This window comes from Hyperolius riggenbachi, chromosome 7 (assembly GCF_040937935.1).
Source record: "Hyperolius riggenbachi isolate aHypRig1 chromosome 7, aHypRig1.pri, whole genome shotgun sequence".
Classification (NCBI taxonomy): domain Eukaryota; kingdom Metazoa; phylum Chordata; class Amphibia; order Anura; family Hyperoliidae; genus Hyperolius; species Hyperolius riggenbachi.
Genome location: NC_090652.1, coordinates 192,886,417 through 192,913,318, shown reverse-complemented (window position 1 = coordinate 192,913,318; position 26,902 = coordinate 192,886,417). Strand labels below are relative to the sequence as shown.

The 26,902-nt window shown below is 47.1% G+C and overlaps 1 protein-coding gene across 1 annotated transcript in view; it reads right to left on the bottom strand.

The window, feature by feature from the left end:
- Window positions 1-9,780: 9,780 nt before the first annotated feature.
- The window catches only part of LOC137526136 (gamma-crystallin-3-like), a 35,352-nt gene continuing 18,230 nt past the window's right edge, over window positions 9,781-26,902 (bottom strand). Inside the window, exons 3-4 of the mRNA XM_068247355.1 lie at window positions 24,731-24,973; window positions 9,781-10,112 (exon numbers count right to left, since the gene is read on the bottom strand). Coding sequence (XP_068103456.1) covers window positions 9,837-10,112; window positions 24,731-24,973 — 519 coding nt within the window. The 3' untranslated portion in view covers window positions 9,781-9,836. The remainder of the gene's footprint in view (window positions 10,113-24,730; window positions 24,974-26,902) is intronic.

Genomic DNA, 26,902 nt, shown 5'->3' with positions numbered 1-26,902 from the left:
AGAACGGGAGCGCCAACGACAGCATGAGCTAAACATGGCAAAAGTGCAACAGGCCAGCCGGAGTTCACCGCCCAGCCTCCCTGCTGAAGGAGCTGCAGCACCCGTAAGTGCAAAATTTAAATTTGCTAATATCGAGAAAGACACAGACATTGACTTGTTTTTGCGATCTTTCGAAAAAGCATGCCGTCAGTATCGTCTGTCCCAAGACCAGTGGGCCAGACATCTGACACCTTTGCTGCGCTACAAAGCGCTTGATGCCTTCGCAGAATTGCCTGCGGAGAAGGATAATGATTATGCTGCTATAAAAGACGCTATCATTACTAAGTACCAGCTGACGCCAGAAGCCTATCGGAAAAAGTTTAGGGCCTGGCAGAAAAAGTCTTCTGATTCGTACCGAGATGTGGCCAGCAGCTTGCTCACCACACTCCGCCAGTGGACGCTAGGCCTCACCAAAGGGTCTTATGGCGTCCTGGAGGACTTGATAGACCTCGAACAATTTCTGAACATTTGTCCTGCTGATGTACGACAGTTTGTGTTAGAACGCAGGCCGGCTTCAGCCACTGTCGCTGCAGACCTTGCTGAGACTTTTGCAACTACCCGGGTGGCTGATACCCGCAGAACTGTCCCATCCAGCTGGAGAGGAGGTCAGCCCAATACCTCGGCAGACCCTCCTGCCCCTGTGAGCCGTCCGCCACAGAGGCCACCCAGCGCAGCTGCTGCACCCAGGCCTGCAGCGCCTGGAGAGGTCACCTGTCACTACTGCCGCCAGCCCGGACACATGAAATTCGACTGTCCGGAGTGGAGACAGACACCACCAGCACCTGGATCATCTGCATCACCTGCACCTTACCCACAGCAGAGGCAACCCGCCAGCGAACCACAGCCTGGATCATCAGATTTTGTCCTGTTTGCACGCGGACAGGAAATCCGCGACCGAACCGACCAGCAGCAACTTGTTAGAGTGAACGGCAAAGTTGTCACCGGATTTCGAGACACCGGAGCTGACATCACGTTAGTTCACTCACATCTTGTGCCAAAGGAGAGCATCAGCTCCAGCCGATCCCTTGCCCTTACTGGAGTAGAGGGCACCCTTTTCCACATAGCCCACGCAAGAGTGAAGCTGGATTGGGGAGTGGGAGGGGTCCACGAAAGGGTTGTTGGGGTTATGAAGGATCTCCCAGTCCCTGTGTTGCTGGGGACTGATTTGGGCAAGCTTGTGTCCTACTATGAACCTGCCACGACCGCCTTGTCGCTCACAGGAGGAGACGGACTCTCCACCCACCACCAGGTACTTTATACACTTGGGGGAGCACCAGGGGGAGGTGGGTTGAATGTGCCCAGTTCAAGGGTACCAGGTTCAATAGTGCCTGCTTCAAAGGCACCTGAGTTTGATGTACAGGCTGTCTGTTGTGATGATGCTGTAACTGTACCTGAGTTTCTTGTACAACCTGTCTGTAATGAAAAAATGTCTATACCTGTCAATGTCATTACTGCATGCAATGATGATTTGAGTAATGCCCGTCTGTGCCATTCTGACAGTGTACCTGTGCTAGCAGTACCGCACAGCTGCACTGCTCAGAACCCGAGCTCAGAACAGGTGGAGGGGGTTCCGGCCTCCTCCCCCTCCTCTGACCGCAGGGATGAGACCTTTCAGCCGCTGGCCTCGTGTGACATGAGCCAGTTGGCTGAAACTGACAGCTCCATATTCTCAGCCGCACTACAAAGTGACCCAAGCCTGGAGGTGCTCAGGCAGCAAGCCGCTGAGCCCCTCGCAGACGGGGCCGCTTTCAAGGTGTACTGGGAAGGTGGGAGACTGTACAGTGAGTCTGTACAGCCCCCTACAGGTAGATCCCACGCGGATACCAAGTGGCTTGTGGTCCCGAGTGCGTTCAGGGGACATGTGCTGAAATCCGCACATGGTAATCCTCTGACAGGGCACTCGGGTGTCCGCAAGACACTCGCCGGTATTCGGAAACAGTTTTATTGGCCCCGGATGAACAGGGATGTAGCCAACTACTGCAGGGCATGTGCCGTCTGTCAGGAGCTGGGAAGGTCCAGGGATTCCCGCGGGGTTCCCTTAGGTCCACAGCCACTCAGCAGGGGAACCCTGCGTGGGCTGGCTGTTGACCTAACCAACCCACTGCCCGTTGTCCGCAGTCCCGGCAGACACCACGTCCGACTGCAGTGGCGCAAACGCCCTGTCCAGAACGGTCCATGTTGGGTCAACCCTGAGGGTAGCAGACCGCGACCGGTCCAGGGGTACCGAGCCACAGGCTCCAATAGGTTTTCCCGCCGTACCGGCAACTCGAGGCCCGTCAGCCAGGTTAGCGGCGCCGCCACACATCTTGCGGATGAGTGGCTAAGCCACGGACAAGGGGGAGGGCTGTCACGGACGATTGCGGGGACGCAGGCGCGTCCTGGACGACCGTGAAGAAAAAGCAATCGCACTCAATTCCCTGCATCGATTGCGCTTCAAAACGGTACAATCTGGGTTGAGTGTGTAGGGACAGCTGAAGTCCTTTTCTTAGCAAAGAGAGCACCATTCCAAAGGCTGGATGGCTCTTTTGATATGCTAATGAGCCTGAGCCTAATCTGCCCCAGAGAGTCCCTGGCTTCAAGCTGTGCTGATGGCCCATCCATCAGGTATAAGGTGACAAGCACCATGGCAGGAGCAATCTAGTTGGGCTAAAAGCCAGACCCACTGGCTCATTCCCAGCAGGGGAGGCGACACCTCGCTGGCTGCTCCAAACTTCAAAGAGCCTTTGCCTGGGAATAACCTGAGTCTCATAGCAAATCCATAACTTCCCAGATCTGTAATATTTCTGGGGTTCCTGAGATGGCCGCTTCACCAAACATGGGGGAAGTGTAGCATGAGCCCCGGTGCTGGTTCTGAGGAAGTTTCAGAACCTTCGGAGGTAAGGACTGCCAGCTAGGCAGTTTCAAAGTGCCCTGATGATACCACAGGGGTCCCACCCCTCATGTCTGGTATCAGGGCGCTGGGTAAATCGAGACAGACCTGAAAATGTTAATAAATCTGCCCTGACCTGTACGGTTCGGTGAGATAGAGCCCATATATGGGTAGATATGATTTCTAGCCCCAGTACAAGGGGAGGGCTCATCTCATCTTTGAGGGGGGTGTATGGCTCCCCGCCCTCACTCCCTCCTACTGAAGCAGGGGCATAAGAATGGCTGAGGACCCAAACTCAGTGTCCTCCACACTGAAACATCTTGCACTCATCAGATGCCAGCTTGAGGATATGCTGGCATCCACCTGGTCTGAACTCTGAACTCTGGACTTTGAAACCAAGAACTTTATGATTCTTCCCACAATAAGGACATCTTTCCAGGAACTAAGTATTTTTCTCCCTTCTTTTATTTTTCATACTGGCTATTACTGTTTTAATAATTGTTGATTTTCATAATTGTCTGTATATATTAATTATTTATATTGCGTGAATAAACAACTTTCCCCAAGTCATTCACTGTTTCGCTACCCTGCTTATCAGCACACACAGAAATGATCCCGGATCTCTGAAGATACGCTACTGTTTGTTTGTTGTTGGCTAGACAGAATATCGTGTGTTTAACCGTTTTATTCGCAGGATTAGTCAGTCAGTTAGTGGGCCCCACGGTCCCATAGTAACCGCGGTGGTGGCAGTTTACTCTGAACCAGTAGGTGACGTTGTAATTACCCGTGTCTCACAGGCTCCCTTCTGAGTTGTCTGCGGCTAATTCTTAACGGTTCCTGCGCGTTGACTGCGACCAGAGTTCGCACGATCTGTGCGCTGGCACCGTTTAGAAGGCTAAGTGCGGTCAGCAACTGAGGGCTCCTGTGACATACGGTTACACAGGTGAAGTGAAAAGGTGACTGCTGGTACAACAATGTGTGGTCACACAGGTGCAGTGAAAAGGTGACTGCTGGTACTACAATGTGCGGTTACACAGGTGCAGTGAAGAGGTATGCCGTGACTGCTGGTACAACAATGTGCGGTTACACAGGTGAAGTGAAAAAGTGACTGCTGGTACATACTACGCTATCTCTGGGAAATACTATCTGGACTGCCTTGCCATCCTGAAACATCTGTCTCTGCAGTCATCTGACTCATTTGCCTGGATTGCCTCATCCTCCAGGCCTCATGTGACTATATATGTATATTGCATTTCTAGCGTTATCAGGTTCTGTTGGTGGATTACTATCTGTCTGTCTGTATGCTACATCTACCTGCAGCGTGTATTGTAGTATTGTGTTAGGTAGGAGTTTCCGCAGGTGTTATGGGCTGGGCTATTGGTCAGTCATATGGGCATACAGCCTGACCTATAGTAATTGACCAGACAAGCCTGACACGCACTTTCTTTAGTGAAGGGCGGGCAAATCAGGCAGAGGAGAGTAAGGGAGGAAATGACATCAGGGTTGGCTTCAAAATAGCCACAGTTAAAATGGGAAATGCTAAGAAGGATTTTCTCTTTCTTTTTGCTGTAGAAAAATCACTAAAATCAAAACGTGGGCAGTGCAATACATATGTTATGTAAGTAGAGCAAGTATTTATCTACTTACATATGTGTTTTTGTTCTGAGATAGTATGGCTGAAAGCTCCTCTTTAAAATGTGGAATATTTTACCACATTTTCTCTAACGATTGGTGTCAGCAAGAACAGATTTCTCTGATTATTGGTAATCTGCAGTATCACCAATAATACCGAAGTTATACCTGATTATGTGTGATCTGCAGAATCACCAATAATACTGGTATAGCCAAGACCAGGACAACCAATGTGAGGGTATGTGTTTGGTGCAACAGTAAAGATAGAGATACTCGCTATTCCCAGAGGAGCTGGGAGATATGAGCATATCTATGTAACACAGAAATACAAACTCCAGCAAGCTGGAGATACATACAATAGTGAGAAAGTTAACCCGAGGAGCGGGTGGAACTAAGTAAACAACAAGTGTACTTATCACCCAAGGGATGGGTGATTCAGACTGTACTGCAGTCACTATTACCTGAAGGGCAGGTAGAGATGATAATACTGTAGAGACTATTCACCTGAGATGCAGGTGATTCAGACTGTACTGCAGCTACTGACCACCTGAGGAGCAGGTGATTCAGATAGTACTGCAGCTAGTATTCACCAGACAAAGCAGGTGATACTGGCAGAGAATCCCTCAACCAGTGACTCACTGGTGAGGATAGAAGAGTCAGACAAGCAGGTTTGGCAACGAGCGGACAGATACGGTACAGAGACAGAAAGCTAGATCAGAGTAGTATTTCAGGCAGAGTCGGCAACTATATCAGATAGGCAAAGGTACAGGATCAGTAAACAGAAGAGTAGTCAAGCTAGCAGAAGGTCATAACAAATAATACAATTCAATTAGTACTTTAAGTTATCAACAGAATCTGGCTAAGTGTGGATCCCCAGCTCCAGCTGGTTCTAGTACACTTTGGGATCTGACTAGGTCTGAGTGCTAACACGTTGCATTTGCTACAGCAGACGCGGAGCAACTGAATGACCTGTCCTATATATACTGCAAGCTCTCCACAGCGCCGCCCCAGTCACTCAGCCAATCTGGAGCATAGCTGGAGTCAGCTGATCGCCTGATCAGCTGACTCCTCTTCTAGATGCATAAAGGTCCTGTCGCCTGGCGTGCGCGCGCGTAGCCCTTAGTCTATGAGCAATAGAAGGACCAGGCAGAGCACCAGCGTGTAGTCATGCGGCCGGCTGTGACGCGGAGATAGCCGCCATGCCACTTGCTGTTGCGGCCGTATCTCCACTATTCATTACAGTACAACCCCCCCCCCCCCCTGAGGAGTGGACCCCGGACACTTACCCAGTTTCTCCGGGTGTAACTCATGAAACTCTTTCTTTAACTCTTCCGCATGCATGCAACAATCCAGCACCCAAGTTCTCTCCTCAAGGCCATACCCCTTCCAATGAACCAGGTACTGTACAGAATTCTGCACCAATCGAGAATCCAAAATCTTCTCGATCTCATACTCAGGCTGGTCGTCAATCATCACAGGGGGGGGGGGTGAGGAATCCACATGCACAGCAGGCTTAAGCAAGGAAACATGGAATGATCTCACACCTCTCATGCTGGCTGGGCGATCAATCACATATGTTACATCATTAATCTTTTTGGACACCGTGTATGGGCCTATGAATCTGGGTCCTAACTTGGGTGATGGTTGTTTCAACGCTAGATGTCGAGTAGACACCCACACTTTATCTCCTGGGGAAAACTTCCATTCTTCAGATCGTCTCTTATCTGCCTGTTTTTTCTGAGTCTGAAAGGCGTTCCCCAGAGTTTTCTTTACTAAGACCCAAATCTTCCTCAAAGCCCTTTGCCAATCTTCTAAGGCCGGAAAGAGAGAAGATGCCACTGGCAAAGGAGAAAACTTAGGAGATCTCCCCAAGACCACTTGAAATGGTGAAAATCCTGACTAACTCTTCAGATTATTATGCGCAAACTCTGCAAATGGCAGGAACTTTACCCAATCTGATTGCGCATCGGCCACATAACATCTAAGAAATTCTTCCAATGACTGGTTAACCCTTTTGGTCTGTCCATTGGTCTGTGGGTGGTAGCCTGATGAAAATGAAAGGTTCATGTTGAGCTGAGGGCAAAAGGCTCTCCAGAATTTCGACACAAACTGGACTCCCCTATCTGACACTACATTCTCCAGAATGCCATGCAGCCGGAAAATGAAGAGATCAGCCAATTCCTGGGCCAAGGGGAGTCCTTTCAGAGGTACGAAATGAGCCATTTTACTGACCCTATCAACTACCACCCAGATGACCGTCTTGCCCTCGGAGCTGGGGAGTTCTCCCACAAAGTCCATAGACAAGTGAGTCCAGGGTTCATTTGGCACTGGTAGAGACTGAAGTGTTCCTACCGGTGCCTGGCGAGATGGCTTACTCCTGGCACACACAGAGTATTCCCTTACAAACTCCTTGCAATCAAGTGCCAAAGATGACCCCCATACACATCTAGCCAATAGGTCCTGAGTTCGAGCAGCTCCGGGATGCCCTGTGTTCTTATGGGTATGGAATAGTTACAAGAGTTGTAAGTGAAAGGGAAGTGGCACAAAGAGAACCCCCTTGGGCTTCCCTTCTGGGATATCCTGTTGGTAAGGCCCCAAAGTAACTGCCCAATCCTACCAGGTTTCCGTGGCAGCTACCACCAGTTTCTGAGGTAAGATGGTCTCAGGGGTTGCAGGCTGAACTGTCTCTGGCTCAAAGCACCTAGACAATGCATCTGCTTTGACATTCTTACTTCCTGGGGTGTACGTGATCACGAATCTGAACCTTGAAAAGAACAGGGACCAGCGGGCCTGTCGGGGACTGAGTCTTTTGGCCCCTTCAATGTACTCCAAGTTTTTATGATCAGTATAGACTGAAATTGTATGTTCTGCCCCTTCAAGCCAATGGCACCACTCTTCAAAGGCTAACTTAATGGCCAGAAGCAGGACCAGGCAGAGCACCAGCGTTAAGCCGCGCAGCGGAGACCGCCGGCTGTGACGCGGAGATAGCCGCCATGCCGCTTGCTGTTGCGGCCGTATCTCCGCTATTCATTAAATTTTCCCACAAATTCTATATCTGCATTTAAAAGTGTGAGAAAACGCGGAGAAGCTGCCGCGTGTACTGGCGGCAAGGCGGCTGATTTCACGCCCAGCACGGCGGTTTCCACGCAGCAACGCATGTCTGGGTCGGCTGGGATCTCTAGTGCACCTGGATGGAGAGCTACGCGCGCGCGAGCCAGAAGTCAGGACCTTTATGCCAGCAGGACATGTGTCAGCTGATCAGGACGATCAGCTGATTCCTGCTGGACTCCTGATTGGCTGAGTGGCTCGGGCGGGGCGGCAGAGTCCTGCAACTTTGTATACAGCTTGCTTGTCAGTTGCTGGTTGTCTGCCGTTGCGATCACTACGTGGAAGCACTCAGACCTTAGTCAGATCCAACAGTGTGTTTGAATCAGGAGGACCTGAGAATTCACACTGAGCCAGATTACTTGTGTTATTATTCTGTCATACTTCAGACTAGTTCCAGGGTGTAGAGACCACGGACCTCACACCCAAGACTAGGGAACTTGTGTTATTATTCTGTTATACTTCAGACTAGTTCCAGGGTGTAGAGACCACGGACCTCACACCCAAGACTAGGGAACTTGTGTTATTATTCTGTCATACTTCAGACTAGTTCCAGGGTGTAGAGACCACAGGCCTCACACCCAAGACTAGGGAACTTGTGTTATTATTCTGTTATACTTCAGACTTGTTCCAGGGTGTAGAGACCACGGACCTCACACCCAAGACTAGGGAACTTGTGTTATTATTCTGTTATACTTCAGACTAGTTCCAGGGTGTAGAGACCACAGACCTCACACCCAAGACTAGGGAACTTGTGTTATTATTCTGTTATACTTCAGACTAGTTCCAGGGTGTAGAGACCACGGACCTCACACCCAAGACTAGGGAACTTGTGTTATTATTCTGTTATACTTCAGACTAGTTCCAGGGTGTAGAGACCACGGACCTCACACCCAAGACTAGGGAACTTGTGTTATTATTCTGTCATACTTCAGACTAGTTCCAGGGTGTAGAGACCACGGACCTCACACCCAAGACTAGGCATTGTTTGATATTTGTTATGACCTGTTGTTTTCCTGACTATCCCTCTGCTTTCTGATTCGGTACCACGCATATCTGATATCACATTGCCAAACCCTGCCTTTCTTGGATACCGAATCAGCCTTCTGTCTTTATACTTTATCTGTCTGTGTGTTGCCAACCTGGCTTGCCCGACCTCGAGAGCTATCTCTCTCCACTTAAGAGATAGTCTCCAAGTTCAGTTAGTGACATACACCTTCAGGTGTCACTCACTCTCTGGTCCTTCCTACCTTCATCCTGACTCCACCCCTTGGAGAGTCTCAGGCTGCTGGAAGGTTTCTGTACTCTCCATAGCAGTGTCTTTTGTACTGCTCAGGGTCACTTGTTCATCAGGTGGGTTGCTCAAAGTCATACTGTTACACCAAACACTCACCATATATATCTAGAGGTGTCCAGAGGTTAGCACTATATCTGTATTATTGGTGATTCTGCAGATCATCCATAATCAGGTATAGATCTGTATTCTTGGTGATACTGCAGATCACCAATAATCAGATTCTCTCTACGTGCTGACACCGATCATTACAAAAAGAGGTTTGGATGCTTTCCTTGCACTGAAGGACATCTGCTGCTAGAATTGCTAGCTAATTTCCAGCAAAGTTGATCCCACATATTTTATCTGACTGCCACCTGGAGTTGGGAAGGGATTTTTTCCTCCTAAAGGTTAATTGGCCCAAGCCTTGTAAGGATTTTTTTTCTTTGCCTTCTCCTGGATAAACATGTGAGGGTGCAGGAGAGAGACCTTTCTCTAAATAACATGTTTTTTTTCTGGTTGGACTTGATGGACGAATGTCTTTTTTGACCAAACTAGCTATGTAACTGATATGTATATATCTTACATAGACATATGAGTCTAGCATATATCTTTATAGATTTTATCATTTTTAGGAAGATGTGGTATTTAAATTTAACTGGAAATCCATGTCTCATCATATAAACTGAACATTACTTTATAATATACCTTTATTATTACTTCCAATACTTTTTTTTGGCTTTCGAATCACATTGTTTTCTAAGTATCATTGTAGATTGTTCTACATTTATATTTACCTTATCTAATCATAACTTGTCTTATGCAATGGTTGAAAAAAAAAAACACAGCAGGTACAGAAACATATGGTATAATTATTTAATTTAAAATGCAAATTAAAATATAGTGCACTCATGCATTCTAGTAGCTGTGCTGGACACGTCTAAAAGACCCAATTCTGGAGTTAGAAGCTCCCCAGTCAGTGTATCTCCTGTATTCTCCAGGTCTGAGATAATACTGACGTCCTCTGTAGTTGGGCTCCTCATAGAAAATCCAGTATCCGTCTTGCACATGAGCAGAAGAAATGTTATTGTAGTTGAATCTCTCAAAGACATTAGGACAGTCTTCACTGAATTCCATCATATGACCTCTAAAGTCTTCTTTTTCATATATTCTGATTGTGAATGGTCCACGGTGCTTCATACAAACAAAAAGACAATTATGTTTTATTGAAGACTTCACATATAATTATTTTGAAATTATGAGCATATGATTTGAGATTTTGCAGGAAAGGTAACACATATTGCAGCATTATTTTACGTTGTGGCAGTAATATAGATCTGACTGTTTTGGCGACTACAGATTTTATAGTGTGGTTTCAACAATTTTAATTAAAAAAAACATGTTAGGAACTTGGTAGACATCAGTAGACAGTGGTACTGTTGCTTCCTCTGTACATTCTATCATTTAAAATTAAATTAACATTTTATGGTCATTTCTACTGTTGTTTTTTTGCATCCATTACTCTAATAGTACATAGAGGCACACAAACTAACATAAGAGGCAATACTGAAAATTAAACTTTAAAAACTGTTTCATGTAATGGTTTTATAATACTACAGTAAGTCACATATCTGATACATCTGATGATAAATTAGTGGCTGAATATGAGTTTTGGAAATGGCTGAATTTGACTCCTGAAGCATGGCAGGCTGTGGCAATACCCTACATTGACTCCTGGAGCCTGACATGCTTTGGCAATGCCCTGGCAGGTTGTGGCAGTGGCCTTTGAAGGCTGGCTAGCAGTGACAGTGAATTATATTTATTTTTGTGTCACAGAGACACTCTAAGCTTGGCTGACTGCAGTTTAGGAAACTAGCAATGTGTGGCTCAGACTAAGAAACATGGACTGGCTACAGTAGGAATACATAAAGCCTAGTCAGCTGCTAGAATTCTAGATGCCTGAAAACATTTAGGTCCATTTTACACTTGGTGCGATGTGATCATTAAGGATTGCCCCACACCACTACGCGTATTATAGCTTTGGTGCGACCAATTCAGCGAGGCTTACTTTCCATTAAAAGTATGCCAAACTTTCAGGGTTAAATGATGCAAATGTAACTCTTGCGGTACCATAACTTGACTGCAACATGCCACACTGCATTCAGTGTGATAGCCCCACAGGGCCATTAGTAATTCGGCGACTGGATGCGGCAGCTTTGTGTGATTCAATACAACAGAGCACCTCAAGTGTAAAATAGGCATTAGGACCAGTTCACACTGGACTTGTGCATTGTGCTTTCTTTCAATCTAACTCATTTCTTTTACCTTGTAATTGTATTATAAAGCGATGTAAACACTTGCCATTAATTTGATGTCTGGCAACATATCCACTGTCCAGAAAAAGGTGAATAGTAGTATTTTAATATAGCATATAGAAACAAAACAGATACTATATATGTGAAAGCAGGCATAGAGCAGTAATGACAATTTATGTATGTTTGTTGCATACCCTCTGCCCACTAAATAAAGCAAACATGAATTTAAGAGAAACTGATGAGACAATCAATTGCATCTACAGTTCTATTCCTAAACAGGCCATTCATAGAATTCCATGGTCTTATCTTGGCCCTTTTCCACCCAAAATCATGACCAGCACGGCAAAGGTACTGTTTTCGAACGCAGATAGTGGTACTAAGTGTTAAGTATGAAGTGTGGAGAAGTTACTGTTTGGAGTTAAAAGGGGAAGGTTAGTGTGAGAATAAGACATGGAAGTTTGTAAATATATTACCAATATACTAATTATAATGGTAATATCCTGTGCCAAACTTTCAAACGTCTGAAATAAATGTACACTATTAAAGAATGTTTTGTACAGCTGAACCATAACTGGTAAAACGTACCATATTTTTCGGACTATAAGACGCTCCTGACCATAAGGCGCACCTAGGTTTAGAGGACAAAACCAGGGGAAAAAATATATAAACTAAACCTGGTACATCCATGGTGAAGAGGCATCTTTGGATTATGCCCCCTTGTACCTCTTGTGTCAGCCTTGTGTCCTCCTCTATGCCCCTTTGTGTCTCCCTTGTGTCCTCCTCTGTCCCCTTGTGTCTTCCTCTATGTCCCTTTGTGTCCCCCTTGTGTCCTCCTCTGCCCCCCTTGTGTCACCTTTGTGTCCTCCTCGATGTCCCTTTGTGTCCTCCTCTGTCCCCCTTGTGTCCTCCTCTGTCCCACTTGTGTCACCCTTGTGTCCTCTTCTGTCCCCCTTGTGTCCTCCTCTGTCCCACTTGTGTCACCCTTGTGTCCTCCTCTATGCCCCTTTGTGTCTCCCTTGTGTCCTCCTCTATGCCCCTTTGTGTCCTCCTCTGTCCCCCTTGTGTCCTCCTCTATGCCCCTTTGTGTCTCCCTGTGTCATCCGTTTGTCCTCGTGTCCTGCTCTGCATGGGCACAGTACATGAAGTTTCCAACATTGCGGAGGGTTTGAGGTTCATATTGGCAGGCTTTCACTAGTCAGGAACTCCCTGAATTCAGACTATAAGATGCAGTGACTTTTCCTTCCCACTTTTGTCTTATAGTCCAAAAAATACAGTATATGCTTGCAGTGCTGCTCGGATACCCCCAATCACGGATTCGACTATTCGGCCGTGATTGCAAAAAAAAAAAAAAAATCCGTGATTAATTTCCGGATTTAAAACGGACTAACGAATTTGACTCTGATTTTTTTCAGAGAATGAGGCAATCATGGAAATTCACGCCCGTGATCACGGAAAAGTGTTTAAGCTATTATTAAAGCCCCCATACATGCTACAATCCCCCAAATTGCATTGATTATAAAGGTGATAAGGGGCTACAACTTAAACAAAATTCCAAAAAGTACTTTTACTTTTTGAGAAAATGGATTTTAAAGTTAAATCAACACTTTAAATGCAGCTATTAATTGGTAATAAGTGGTTTTACACAGGGAAATATACTTTAAGCAATCACAGAGGTGAAGGTGAGTACCAATGGCACCTGGCTGGTGGAAGTCCGTGGATGGAAGTCACAGCAAGCGTGGGGCTGACTTAACTACTGGCTAGCTAGCTGAATACAAGTATTAGATACAGTATAAGGGCCATGTAAGGACTGAAAATGCTCTTGCTGATGTACAATATGACCTGGAGATGATCCACTTAGTGCCACAGAGTCTAGCAAGAACGGAGTGTCATAGACCGCATGGGACGGTCCTTGATCGGGTCAATCACTCGAGTCAGAAGCTTGGTCTCGCTGTCGCTTTGCGCATAGATGCCCATATGTGGATTTGCAGTCTATGAACCGACTAGCCGAGAGGAGCGTCCTGACTCCAAAGGATTCACCACACACGTACAATTCAAAGGCTTGCCACCACCTGTGAGTCAGCACAGGACTGTAAATATTTTAGCACACTGCGAACACTGTAAGTTAACCCTTAGCTGTATGCAGGGATCGGTGCCAGACCTGTTTATCTGTGCCCGATTCAAGCATGTGAGTTATAAATACAAGATACTCTAGAACACAAGGTAACGTTTTTGGAGGAGTAAGTACGATTGTGTATGTTCAGCAACAGGTCATAACCGCTAAACGATTTTTAAACATTTAATAACAAAAATGCATTACGCACATTTACATACACTAATTAACATATACACACAAAGCTTAAAATAAAAGGGAATAATTGTGAAAAGGTTTACTTAGCCAAAATGCAGTTTGTGTGGGGATATTTCCTTCTGGGAAAAGAAATGCAAAGTCCTTGGTTTCAGAAGAATCATAGGCCTTTAGGTATAGTTTGTAATCCAAGCAAATGTTACAGTTCCAAGATGGCTGCTGGGGGTCCCCTGCCCAGCAGCAGGTCGAGCTGTAATCCAGATGATGTTAAAATGGAGGACTGAAGTCCACCTGCTTGCAATGTGCTTTTGATGAAGCTGGTTTGGGGGTATGGAAACACCTGCCCCCTCTGAATTACCCACCAATGACAGCCTACCTCCTCCTAGGAGGATGTTGAGCTTAAACTGTAAAACTCTGTAACTCATAACTTATACATGTAATATTTGGGTGGATAGCAGATTAATATTCCTCAGATTATGACAATTCCTATGACATCAGACTTGATTAGGGTAGAGGGTCCAGTTCCTGAGAAGTTTAATAACTTAGTTGTAGTGTACCCCTTGCCCCTCAAGACTGGTATCAAAAGACTCAGCAAGACACTACAAACCCAATGATACAACTCTCATAACTATCCTAGATACTGTATTCCGTAAATAGGCACAAACTCATATACCGCATTCATTTTCGCTCTGCTTCTCACGGAGTCAGGCAGTCTGGTTTCATGCTGAAATTATCCTGTCTCTTCAAAAGGCAGTAACACTTGCCATTTGGTTACTGCTGGAGAACTTTCACACCTCTGTGTCACTGACCAGCAAGGAATCCTTTTGAATAAGTTAATTAAATGTGGGTGATGGGCTTGCTTTCACTCAGCAGAGAGGGAAAGACATCTGTTGTATGTTTAAAAAGACGAAAATGTAATTCTGCACTGCTGTGCGGAACGATACAGAATCGCTAATCGTCTCGACTTCCGTATCATTCATCACACCTCCCCCAGCAGGTCGACGCAAAGAGCAGGTTAGCACGACCTGATTGGTGCGTCTACTTGGTTACTGAACGGGCTCGCCGCAGAGCGACAGACCGTCATCATTCTGGTGGTGACTCCCCGCCTTATGCTGGATGGTGAAGTCATACTGCTGCAGCAACAGACTTCAACGCATGAGTTTGCTATTGGTCCCAGCAGCACAATTCAGCCAGGTAAGAGGGTTGTGATCTGTGATGATGGTGAAAGAGTGACCGTACAGGTACGATCGTAGTTTTTGTAGGACCCATACAATCACCAAGCATTCTTTCTCGGTGGTTGCTACCTCTCAGGGAAGAAGCTTCCTGCTCAGGTAGAGGATAGGGTTTTCCCCTCACTTCTCATCTACCTGGCTGAGGACTGCACCGAGTCCATAGTCAGAGGCGTCAGGTTTGCACCAGGAACCGATGGCTGAAGTCCGTTGCTTGAAGCACGGGATCGCTGACCAGCGCCTGCTTCAAGGCCTGGAAAGCGGCCTCACACTCTGGGGTCCAACTAACTTTCATGGGGTGCTTTTTACTAGTGGCATCAGTCAGGGCCATGGCCAGGGTACTATAGGCTGGAACAGACTTCCTATAGTAGCCTGCTGTGCCTAGAAAGGCCTGGACCTGCTTCTTGGTGATAGGCCGAGGCCATGCCAGGATGGCGTCAAACTTCCCAATGTCAGGTCTCAGGGTGTCCTAAATACTGTACCTCTGTCATGCCAACTTGGCACTTACTTGGTTTAACTGTCAAATTGGCAGAGGACAGCCTCTCTAGAACCAGGCTGCAACAAGTGATTGAGATGTGTTCATCCCAGGTGGTACTGAACTGTCAGTAAGCCAAGTCAGTAAGTCAGTAAGCGCGGAAGAGCCGCCGCCAGGAGTCAGCGGCAGGCTGCTCTTTCCGCGCACGATGTGGCAAAGCACGGGGAGGCAGCCGCCTCCACTCAGTCTGAGACACCGCAGAGCAGGCTGCTGTGGCTGGGACTCGTAGTCCCTTCAGGTTTAGAAGGACGCGCATGCGCGCGGAAAGGCAGGTCCTATATAGCAGCCAGAAGTGAGTCAGCTGACCAGGCTGGTCAGCTGACTCTGGCTCCACTCCTCATTGGTCCAGCACTTAGGGAGGTGCTGGGAAGATGTGTGTGTATATATATACTGCTAGCTGGTCATTTCTCTGGTGTCTGGCGTTGCGATCACATACGTGGGAGCACCCAGATCCGTAGTCAGATCCGCAAGTGTGCCGGGACCAGCTGGAGCTGTAATCCTACACTTAGCTAGATTATGTTGATAGCTTAAAGTACTAGTTTGATTGTGATTATCTGTTTTGACCTTTTGCCTGCCTGACTATCCTCCTGAACTCTGATCTTGTACCTCGATATTTCTGATACTCTGTTGCCGAACCCCGGCTCATCCTAAGACCCTGCTTTTGCCTCCTGATCTTGTACCTCGATATATCTGATACCCTGTTGCCGACTCCTCCCTGTACTTAGACTCCGCCTTTGCCTCCTGATCTTGTACTTTATCTGTCCGTGTGTGTACGACCTGGCTTGTCCGACCTCCAGAACCGACCTTACTGTTAGGGGCGGTTCCCCGTTCTGTTAGTGACACTTCCTCCAGAGGGTTACTTTCAGGCAATCCTTCCTACTGTCAGCCTGACTCCTCCCGTCTTGGAGAGTTCAGGCCTGTGGAAGGAATACGTGCAGTACTCCTGACTGCGCTGAGGCTTTGTCCTCAAAGTGTTACTGTTACACCAAAACACTACACTCTACTCAGGTGAACAGAGGTTAGCTGGTATATCGGATTATCGGTGATACTGCAGATCGCTTATAATCTGGTATACATCTGTATTCCCAGTGATACTGCAGATCACCGGTAATCAGATCCTCTCTGTGCTTCACCGATCGTTACATGAACACTGCAATATCGTTCAGGTAGGCTACGGCAAAGTCTTGTATCCCTGCCAGCAGGTCATTTACAGCCCACTGAAACGTGGCAGGCACATTTTTCATGCCAAATGGTATCGCAGTGAACTCAGAGGCTGAAGGGCATGACAAATGCGGATTTCTCCCGCGCTTCGGGTGCAAGGGGAATTTGCCAATACCCCCGGCTCAGGTCCATGATCGTTAGATAGCTTGCGGCAGCCAGCTTATCCAACAATTCATCAATGCGAAGCATGGGGTAGGCGTCAGTGGTGGTGATGGCGTTCAGCCTCCGGTAATCCACTCAGAACCAAGTTGTCTTGACCTTTTTGGGGACAAGGACAACTGGGGCAGTCCATGCACTGCAGGATTTCTGAATCACCCCTAACTTTAACATCTCCTCTATCTCTCTCTTCACATCTGCCTGTACCTCAGGAAAGATTTGATAGGCAGATTGCCGGAGGGGCGGATGGGCTCCTGTGTCTACTCGGTAAACAGCGAGATTGGTTCATCCGGTGGTACTGGTGAACGTCTTGCTATGCCTTGCTAACACTTCTCGCAGCTGCGCTTCCTGTGATTGGGAAAGCTGGGGGTTGACGTTGATTCCACCTTCGAACTCCCGTGCGTCGGCCAGTAAATCTAAAAGGGGATCTGTCTCTCCTGGTTCCAGCTGGCTACACACTGGCAAAGCATACTGAGTTCTGTCTCTGTGGGCCTTCAACATGTTCACGTGGAAGCTTTTTTGCCTTCTACCCCCCCATATTCACTAAGTATGTAACAGGGTTTACTCGCTTCAAAACAGTGCACGGTCCCTCCCATGCGGCCTGCAACTTATTCTGCTTTACAGGAAGTAACGCATACACTCAGTCATTTACCTCATATGCTCGGTCTCTGGCATTGCAGTCATACCACAATTTTTGATTGGCCGCTGCACGGGCCATGTTTTCAGTTACCACCTCAGTGAGTGATTACATCTTGTCCCTGAATTTGAGGACATAATTAATCGGTGGGGTCACCTTTTCCTTCCCACGTCTCCCGGATCAGCTTCAAGGGACCTCTGACATCCCGTCCATACAGAAGTTCAAAGGGTGAGAACCCTGTGGACTCCTGTGGCACCTCTTGGTACTTGAATAACAGATGAGGCAGATATCGCTCCCAGTGCCCCCCCCCCCCCCCCTCCCCCAACCGTGCGACTCGACGAACGTTGAAAGCATTTGCTTCAGCATCCTGTTGAATCGCTCGCAGAGGCCGTTGGTCTGCGGATGGTAGGGGCTTGAGCTGATGGGCATCATTTGGATTTTCGCACAGAGAGCCCCCATGAGGTCAGACATGAATTGTGGTCCCTGGTCTGAGGGTATCTCAGTAGGGAAGCCTGCTCGTGAAAAAATGCCGAGTAGCGCATCTGCCACTCTGTCTGCCCTTAGGGAGGAAAATGCGGCAGCCTCTGGATAGCGAGTGGCATAATCCACCACCGTCAAGATGTATTTTTTCACAGAGCTGTTTGGAATGGGCAGGGGTCCTGTTATGTCAACTGCCAACCTTTTGAAAGGGTTCACTGATGACTGGTAGCGGCCAAAAAGGAGCCCTGCCGGTTCTTCCCTTCTTAAACTTCTGGCACACCGCACATGACCGGCAATAATTAGTCACATCTGACCAAACTCCAGGCCAGTAGAAATGCTGTTGAATGTGATCAAATGTTTTGTGGATCCCTAAGTGTCCTGCCAGGGGAATGTCATGTGCAGCTTTCAGCACATGCCCTCGGTAGGCACTGGGTACCACAAGCCACTTGGCATTCAGGCCTGTCTCCTCTATGGTGGGCTGTATCAGTTCACTATACAGCTTCCCACCTTCCCAGAACACTTTAAAAATGGCACCGTCTGCGAGTGGCTCAGAGGCCTGCCTTCTGAGCGACTCCAGACTGGGATCACATACCTCAGTGCCTGAACAAATGCAGCACCATTAGTCTCAGCCAGCTGGCTTGTGGTATAGGTGGCCAGCTGTTGAGGGGTGCTCTCCCTGGGGTTGGAGCAAGGAGGGGGGGCTACAGCGCCTCCTGCTTGCTCCGAGCTCAGGCGCTTAGCAGTGCTGCTGCGAGTCACTACTAACACAGGTATAATATCAACATTACCATCATTGACATCGTTCACATTAGTTACAACAGTTACACGTGTATTGAGAGCAACGTTGTCAAGTTCTGCAGTAGAAAAGCAAGCATTGGATGGCTGTAAATTAAAACCCAGTACCTCCGGAAAAGGCACTACCACATCCCCTCCCCCCTCCTGTTCAGTCCCAAGGGTGCACAGTACCTGAGGGTTAGCAGGGGGTTCCCGTTTGCTTGCAGCAGGCTCATAATATGACACTAACCTGCTCAGGTCAGTTCCCAGCAACACGGGAACAGGGATATTATCTCAGATGCCGACTACTTTCTCTTGGGGCCCCACACCCCAGTCGATCTAAACACGAGCCTGGGCAATGTGGGAAGGGTGCCCCCCACTCCTTTGAGGGTGAGGTGCTTGTCAGGGATAATGTCCTTTTCTGCAACAAGGTGGGAACGGATCAAGGTTATGTCCACGCCGGTATCTCGGAGGCCAGTGACAATCTGGTCATTCACCCGTACAAGTTGATGGTTGTCGGAGCTGCGATGGGTGCCCTCCTTACCGACAACCAGAGCCGATGTTAAGGGAGAGGGGTTGCTAGGCAGCCTCTGGCTAGGCCCTGGCGTTGTCATCTTTGCCCTTGGACAGGCGAACTTGAGGTGTCCTCGATCGCCACACTGGTAGCACTTGGGAACGTAGGCTGTATCCGATGAAAGAGCAGCAGGTGCAGCGGCTGGCCTCTGTGAGACCTGATTCCTCTGTTTTCAGGGGAAGGAGAGCTGGGTTGCATTGGTCTCCCCCCTCTCCAGCTCTGGGTTGGAGGTTTGCGGTTGTCCAGTACCTGGGTGGCCACAAAAGTGTCTGCGAGGTCTGTGGCAGCTTTGGTGGATCCAGGCTTCCACTCCAAGACAAACTGCCGGACCTCTGGTGGACAGCAGCGCAGTAACTGGTCCTGTACGATGAGGTCCTCCAGACCTTGGTGAGAGTCTTTGTTGAGGCCTCGTGACCACTGCCTGAACACAGTCAGCAGGCGACCAGCCAGGTCTGCATAAGTGTCTGTGGGGCCTTTCTGCAGGGCCCTAAACTTTTTGAGATATACCTCTGGGGTCAACTGGTACTTAGCGATAATTGTAGCTTTTATCGCCTTATAGTCATTGTTTTTTTCAGCGGGTAAGTCCACAAATGCCTCAAGCGCTTTATCCCGCAAGTTGGGGGTCAGAAATCTCGCCCAATGCTCCTGGGGCAGATGATGCAGATGACAAGTCTTCAAAGTATTGCAAGTAAGTGTCCGAGTCGGTTCCCTTCACCATTTCAGGGAACTTAAACTTGGGAGTCCCAAACGGGCCTGCTGTGGGCCGGGACTCCGGATTACTTGGCGAGGGATCTTGGCCTTGCGCTCACAGTTTGGCCATTTCAAGGTCATGCCTGTCTCTCCTCTCTTTCCGCTTCTTTCTCAGCCAGCCACTGGGGCTCTGAAGCTTCTATTTTCGCCTGCAGCTGGTGCTCTGAAGCTTCCCTTTTCGCCTGGCGTTCTGAAGCTTCCCTTTCCGCCTGACATTCTGAAGCTTCCCTTTCCACCTGCAGCTGGTGCTCTGAAGCTTCCCTTTCCGCCTGGCACTGGAGTTCTGCGTGGTCAGCGTTTTCTCTGACAATCTGTAGGTACAACTCAGGATTTGTATCCGACAGTCTTTGTAAAGCATGCTGCATTCCAGCATCAGGAACACAGGAAAGGTTTGCATGGACGGGCTCCTACCGGTTACTATGCTCCTCCGCAGTGCGATCTGTTCAGACTCGGTTCCGTTTTCCCCTGGGGCTGGAGGTGTGTCAATTTGATTCAATAGCTCACTCCCAGCTCTCCCAGGTCCAGTAACTTCTAAACCATCTGAGGGCTCTTCCAGCATCTGATCCGGCTGGGTATTCAGTCGCAATAAGTCCTCGATTAATTGCAATTTTGTTTTATTGTAAGTCTCAATGCCTCTTTCTTCAGACAAGTTTGCCAGATCCGACAATTGCATTCGCTTGTATCCCGTTGCATCAGCCATTGTTGCAAAATAAAAGATAAGATAGAAAAAGAGATGGGGGAACTCTGTGCTATACATTTAATCTATATAAATGGTAATGCACCGGTTATCGACCACAGATTTTGATCTGTTCTGGCAGGTTAATCAAATAACGTTGCCGTTGTGCCACAGAGTCTAGCAAGAACGGAGTGTCATAGACCGCACGGACCGGTCCTTGATTGGGTCAATCACTCAAAGTCAGAAACTCTGTCTCGCTGTCGCTTTGCGCATAGATGCCCATATGTGGATTCGCAGTCTATGAACCGACTAGCCGAGAGGAGCGTCCTGACTCCAAAAGATTCACCACACACGTACAATTCAAAAGCTTACCACCACCTGTGAGTCAGCACAGGACTGTAAATATTTTAGCACACTGCGAACACTGTAAGTTAACCCTTAGCTGTATGCAGGGATCGGTGCCAGACCTGTTTATCTGTGCCCGATTCAAGCATGTGAGTTATAAATACAAGATACCCTAGAACACAAGGTAACGTTTTTGGAGGAGTAAGTACGATTGTGTATGTTCAGCAACAGGTCATAACCGCTAAACGATTTTTAAACGTTTAATAACAAAAATGCATTACACACATTTACATACACTAATTAACATATACACACAAAGCTTAAAATAAAAGGGAATAATTGTGAAAAGGTTTACTTAGCCGAATTGTGTGAGGATATTTCCTTCTGGAACAAGAAATGCAAAGTCCTTGGTTTCAGAAGAATCATAAGCCTTTAGGTATAGTTTGTAATCCAAGCAAATGTTACAGTTCCAAGATGGCTGTTGGGGGTCCCCTGCCCAGCAGCAGGTCGAGCTGTAATCCAGATGATGTTAAAATGGAGGACTGACGTCCACCTGCTGGCAATGTGCTTTTGATAAAGCTGGTTTGGGGTTGTGGCAACACCTGCCCCCTCTGAAATACCCACCAATGACAGTCCACCTCCTCCTAGGAGGATGTTAAGCTTAAACTGTAAAACTCTGTAACTCATAAACTATACATGTAATATTTAGGTGTATAGCAGATTAATATTCCTCAGATTATGACAATTCCTATGACATCAGACTTGATTAGGATAGAGGGTCCAGTTCCTGAGAAGTTTAATAACTTGGTTGTAGCGTACCCCTTGCCCCTCAAGACTGGTATCAAAAGATTTAGCAAGACACTACAAACCCAATGATACAACTCTCATAACTATCCTAGATACTATATTCCGTAAATAGGCACAAAATCATATACAGCATTCATTTTCGCTCTGCTTCTGACGGAGTCAGGCAGTCTGGTCTCATGCTGAGTTTATCCTGTCTCTTCAAAAGGCAGTAACACTTGCCATTTGGTTACTGTTGGAGAGCTTTCACACCACTGTGTCACTGGCCAGCAAGGAATGCTTTTAAACAAGTTAATTAAATGTGGGTGATGGGCTTGCTTTCACTCAGCAGAGAGGGAAAGACATCTGTTGTACGTTTAAAAAGAAGAAAATGTCATTCTGTTCTGCTGTGCGGAACGCTAATCGCTAATCATCTCCACTTCCATATCATTCATTACACGGAGCTCTGGAAATGGCCCCCATTTTATATACAGGAGGGGAGAGCAGAGCCTCCCCTCCTTTAATTGGTTGCTAGGGCCTGGCTGGCGGCCTCTGATTGGCCCAGGGATGTCAATTCTGCCCATTCCAGCCCTGATCTCGAATTTCCACCGCGATCACGGCCGTAACCGAATTCCGAATACTTGCAATCACGGAATTTCCGTGACCGGCTTACATGATCCAGAATCGATCACAAATTCGGATTCGGCAGTCGAATATTGGAAAAATGCTAGTAAATCACAGCTATTTCGTGATCACGGAAATTATCCGAGCACCACTGCATGCTTGCACAAGTGGACCAATTTGAGAGAAAGGTAGCCTAAATTAAAATATTTTTTTCAATCCTTTCCATGTACTTTTCAGTCTACCTTGTAATAATGAAGTAGCGTGATATTTACTTTACGTTATATACGGTAATGCCTTTGCTTTAACCTAAATTATCAAGAACTAGAAAAAAAACAAAAAAAACCACAAGGACCCTAAGAGCCCGTTCTGGTGTAATATCGCCTGATGATTGGCAAGAGTATATACAAATAACTAAATATACTCACAAGTGTGGGTTACTCAGAGAGGCAACCCCTCTTCTTGGCATATGGGGAAGTGCTGTCCCCACTTGGCCTTTCAGTAGATGATGTCAGTAGAGATGGCTCAAACCTCAGATTTTAGGTTCGCAAACATCGAACACTAACTTCCACAAAATTTTGCGTTTGCTCGAACCATGCGAACCACAATAGACTTCAATGGGCAGGCAAACTTTCAAAACTACAAACACTAATTGTGGCCACAAAAATGATGGAAAAGATGTTTCAAGGGGTCTAACACCTGAAGGGGTCATGGTGTAGTGGGATACACTTCAAAAAATTACGGATTTGACGCACAGCAGGGTTTAAGGGCAGAAATCACATTGCATTGCTAAATTGAAGGCATAAACTGCTTTACAACATCTTGCGTGTGTGTAAATCAATCAGGTAGTGTAATTAGTGTACTGCTTCACACTGACAGACGAAACTCACTGTGTACCGCACCACAAACAGCTGTTTGTGTAGTAATGGCCATGCTGGACTGGTGCGCACCATGGCAAGAGTGCAGGCGATGGTGGTTTTCAAGCCCATATGGTCGGGCTGAGGTAGCTCAATGACAGAACAGCAGTGACTGAGTGTCCAACTGATCGAATTTGGTCTGTCCACAATGAAGCAACGACCTTATTATCTTGGGTCAGGTGTGCCCCCCAACACACTGATATAGCCGGTCATTGCTTCATTGTGATACGCAAGCCCCTTCACCGCGGCAAGGTAAGGATCAGGAAGGGGAATTGACACATGTACATGCCTTTTGTTTTGTTGTTGCAGCCGCAGTGCAGCCAGAAAAATAAGGCAGGCATATACACGCATCAGAAAAATTATTATAGTGCCCGCTGCTAGCAGCGGCCTTAAAAATTCAGGAATCCACCTGGAGTCCTGGACTCTGTTTGTGGTGGCGGAGAAGGCAGTCAAGTGGCCTGCAGGCAGAGATGCTGTGTGTGGGGACTGACTTAGTCTTCGGCAAGCCTGACCGTGCTTTGCAGTCCAGGCATCTGTGGTCAGATGGACCCTTGACCCAATGCTGTGTGCCACAGATGACACCACTTGCCTTTCAACATCACGGTACAGTTTGGGTATCACCTTTTTTGAGAAATATTTGTGGCCTGGTATCCTTCACTGTGGTGTGTGGCTTTGCTTTTGTGTGCTGCTTTTCCTCAGGTGGTCATCCCACTGCAGTTTGTGCTTTTTCATCATGTGCCTTCATACGGCAGTTGTCCCTACGTGGATCTTGGTCTTTCCATGGCTCAATTTTTGCCGGCAGAGAGTACAGATGGCATTGCTCTCATCTGAGGCAGACACACAAAAAAATTTGACATCCCAATGGAGATTGACAATGAAGGGATGGGAAGCAGTATTCCCCCATTAGCACCTCTCCGGTTGGTTATGTCATTGTGCCTGCGTGCAAGTGCATCCGACGTCACCTTGCAATTCAAGTGGCGGTCTCCTCCCCTGTAGTTCCCAGGAGGCGGCCATATTAAGGGAGACAAGAGGGTGGGTGGTATAGTTTATGTTACCGCTATTTGTTTGTGTTCTGTGTACAACCCTACTTGGTAGTGTTTTCACCGCACTTACACTGTGCAGTGAAGCATTTTTAAGCAGCAGCCACGGACATCTAGAGATGGCCCAAACGGTTTGAACATGAACTTGTTCCCGCAAACAAGGCAAGTTTGCACTTGCGTCGAAACACAAACTTTATGCGACTTCAACTCGCCCCCTATACTACATTATTGGGTTAAACTTTGACCCTCTAAATCACAGTCAGCAGACACATGGCAGCCAATCAGGCTGCACTCCCTCCTTTGGGAATTTTTGCTTATACTACCACAAGTCTACTTGTTTAAGGTGGGACGAGAATCTCTTTTTCTTTTCTTGAATTTGGATATATACCTCAACTTTGTTCTGGGGTGCCTTATATTTGTTTGTGTTTAATATAAATTGTTATGCATTGCTTACTTGTGGAGTCAAGCGGCAGGATCTGATGGAGTCATTGTAACCCATCCACTGCTGAAAATCAGGATATTCTCCTTTCCTCAGAAAGTATTGATGTCCACTGTAATTGGGAAATTCGTATAAAATCCAGTTTCCATTCTCCACTCGAATAGAGTTACAACGACTGAAGTATGTAGACAAGTCAGAACAATCAGAGTTGCATTCATAGGAGCGGCCCTGGAAGTTCCTGTCTTCATAGAAGGTAATCTACAAAAATCAAAGCATACATCAATCAATTTTGGAATAGTTCTTTCTGCAGTCCAGTGTATGTGTTAAATTGATTAGGAAAAACATGTTTAAATATGAATTCTATAAAAGAAGTATGCGCAAACAGCTATAATGATATCAGCGTAGACCGGTTTGCCTCCTCTCATATACAATTCAATTCAATTCTCAAGAGGTAGCGCTCACAGTTTGCATATACAGGATCTTCTCAAAAAATTAGCATATTGTGATAAAGTTCATTATTTTCTGTAATGTACTGATAAACATTAGACTTTCATATATTTTAGATTCAAATACACACAACTGAAGTAGTTCACGCTTTTTATTATTTTAATATTGATGATTTTGGCATACAGCTCATGAAATCCCCAAATTCCTATCTCAAAAAATTAGCATATTTCATCCGACCAATAAAAGAAAAGTGTTTTTAAAACAAAAAAAGTCAACCTTCAAATAATTATGTTCAGTTATGCACTCAATACTTGGTCGGGAATCCTTTTGCAGAAATGACTGCTTCTATGCGGCGTGGCAAGGAGGCAATCAGCCTGTGGCACTGCTCAGGTGTTATGGAGGCCCAGGATGCTTCGATAGCGGCCTTTAAGCTCATCCAGAGTGTTGGGTCTTGCGTCTCTCAACTCTCTCTTCACAATATCCCACAGATTCTCTATAGGGTTCAGGTCAGGAGAGTTGGCAGGCCAATTGAGCACAGTAATACCATGGTCAGTAAACCATTTACCAGTGGTTTTGGCACTGTGAGCAGGTGCCAGGTCCTGCTGAAAAATGAAATCTTCATCTCCATAAAGCTTTTCAGCAGATGGAAGCATGAAGTGCTCCAAAATCTCCTGATAGCTAGCTGCATTGACCCTGCCCTTGATAAAACACAGTGGACCAACACCAGCAGCTGACATGGCACCCCAGACCATTACTGACTGTGGGTACTTGACACTGGACTTCAGGCATTTAGGCATTTCCTTCTCCCCAGTCCTCCTCCAGACTCTGGCACCTTGATTTCCGAATGACATGTAAAAGTTGCTTTCATCGAAAAAAGTACTTTGGACCACTGAGCAACAGTCCAGTGCTGCTTCTCTGTAGCCCAGGTCAGGCGCTTCTGCCGCTGTTTCTGGTTCAAAAGTGGGTTCATGCTTCCATCTGCTGAAAAGCTTTATGGAGATGAAGATTTCTTTTTTTCAGCACGACCTGGCACCTGCTCACAGTGCCAAAAGCACTGGTAAATGGTTTACTGACCATGGTATTACTGTGCTCATGTGAGAGATCGCGGAAACCGCATGTACTGGCAGTAAGGTGGCTGTTTCCGCGTCCAGTGCGGCGGTTTGCACGCAGCAGCGTGCGTCTGCTCTGGCTGAGTCTCTTAGTTCACACAGATGGATGGAGAGCTACGCACGCGCGCGCCAGAAGTCAGGACCTTTATACCAGCAGGAGAGGTATCAGCTGATCAGGACGATCAGCTGATTCCTGCTGGACTCCTGATTGGCTGAGTGGCTCGGGTGGGGCAGCAGAGTCCAGCAACTACATATACTGCTTGCTTGCCAGTTGCTGGTTGTCTGCCATTGCGAACACTTACGTGAAAGCATTCAGACCATAGTCAGATCCTACAGTGTGTTCGAACCAGGAGGACCTGGGAATTCACACTGAGCCAGATTACTTGTATTATCTTATCATTTGTCTTATACTCCAGACTAGTTCCAGGGTGCTGAGACCACGGACCTCGCATCCAAGACTAGGGAACTGTATTATCATTTGTGTTATACTCCAGACTAGTTCCAGGGTGCTGAGGCCACGGACCTCGTATCCAAGACTAGGGAACTGTATTATCATTTGTGTTATATTCCAGACTAGTTCCAGGGTGCTGAGACCATGGACCTCGCACCCAAGACTAGGGAACTGTATTAT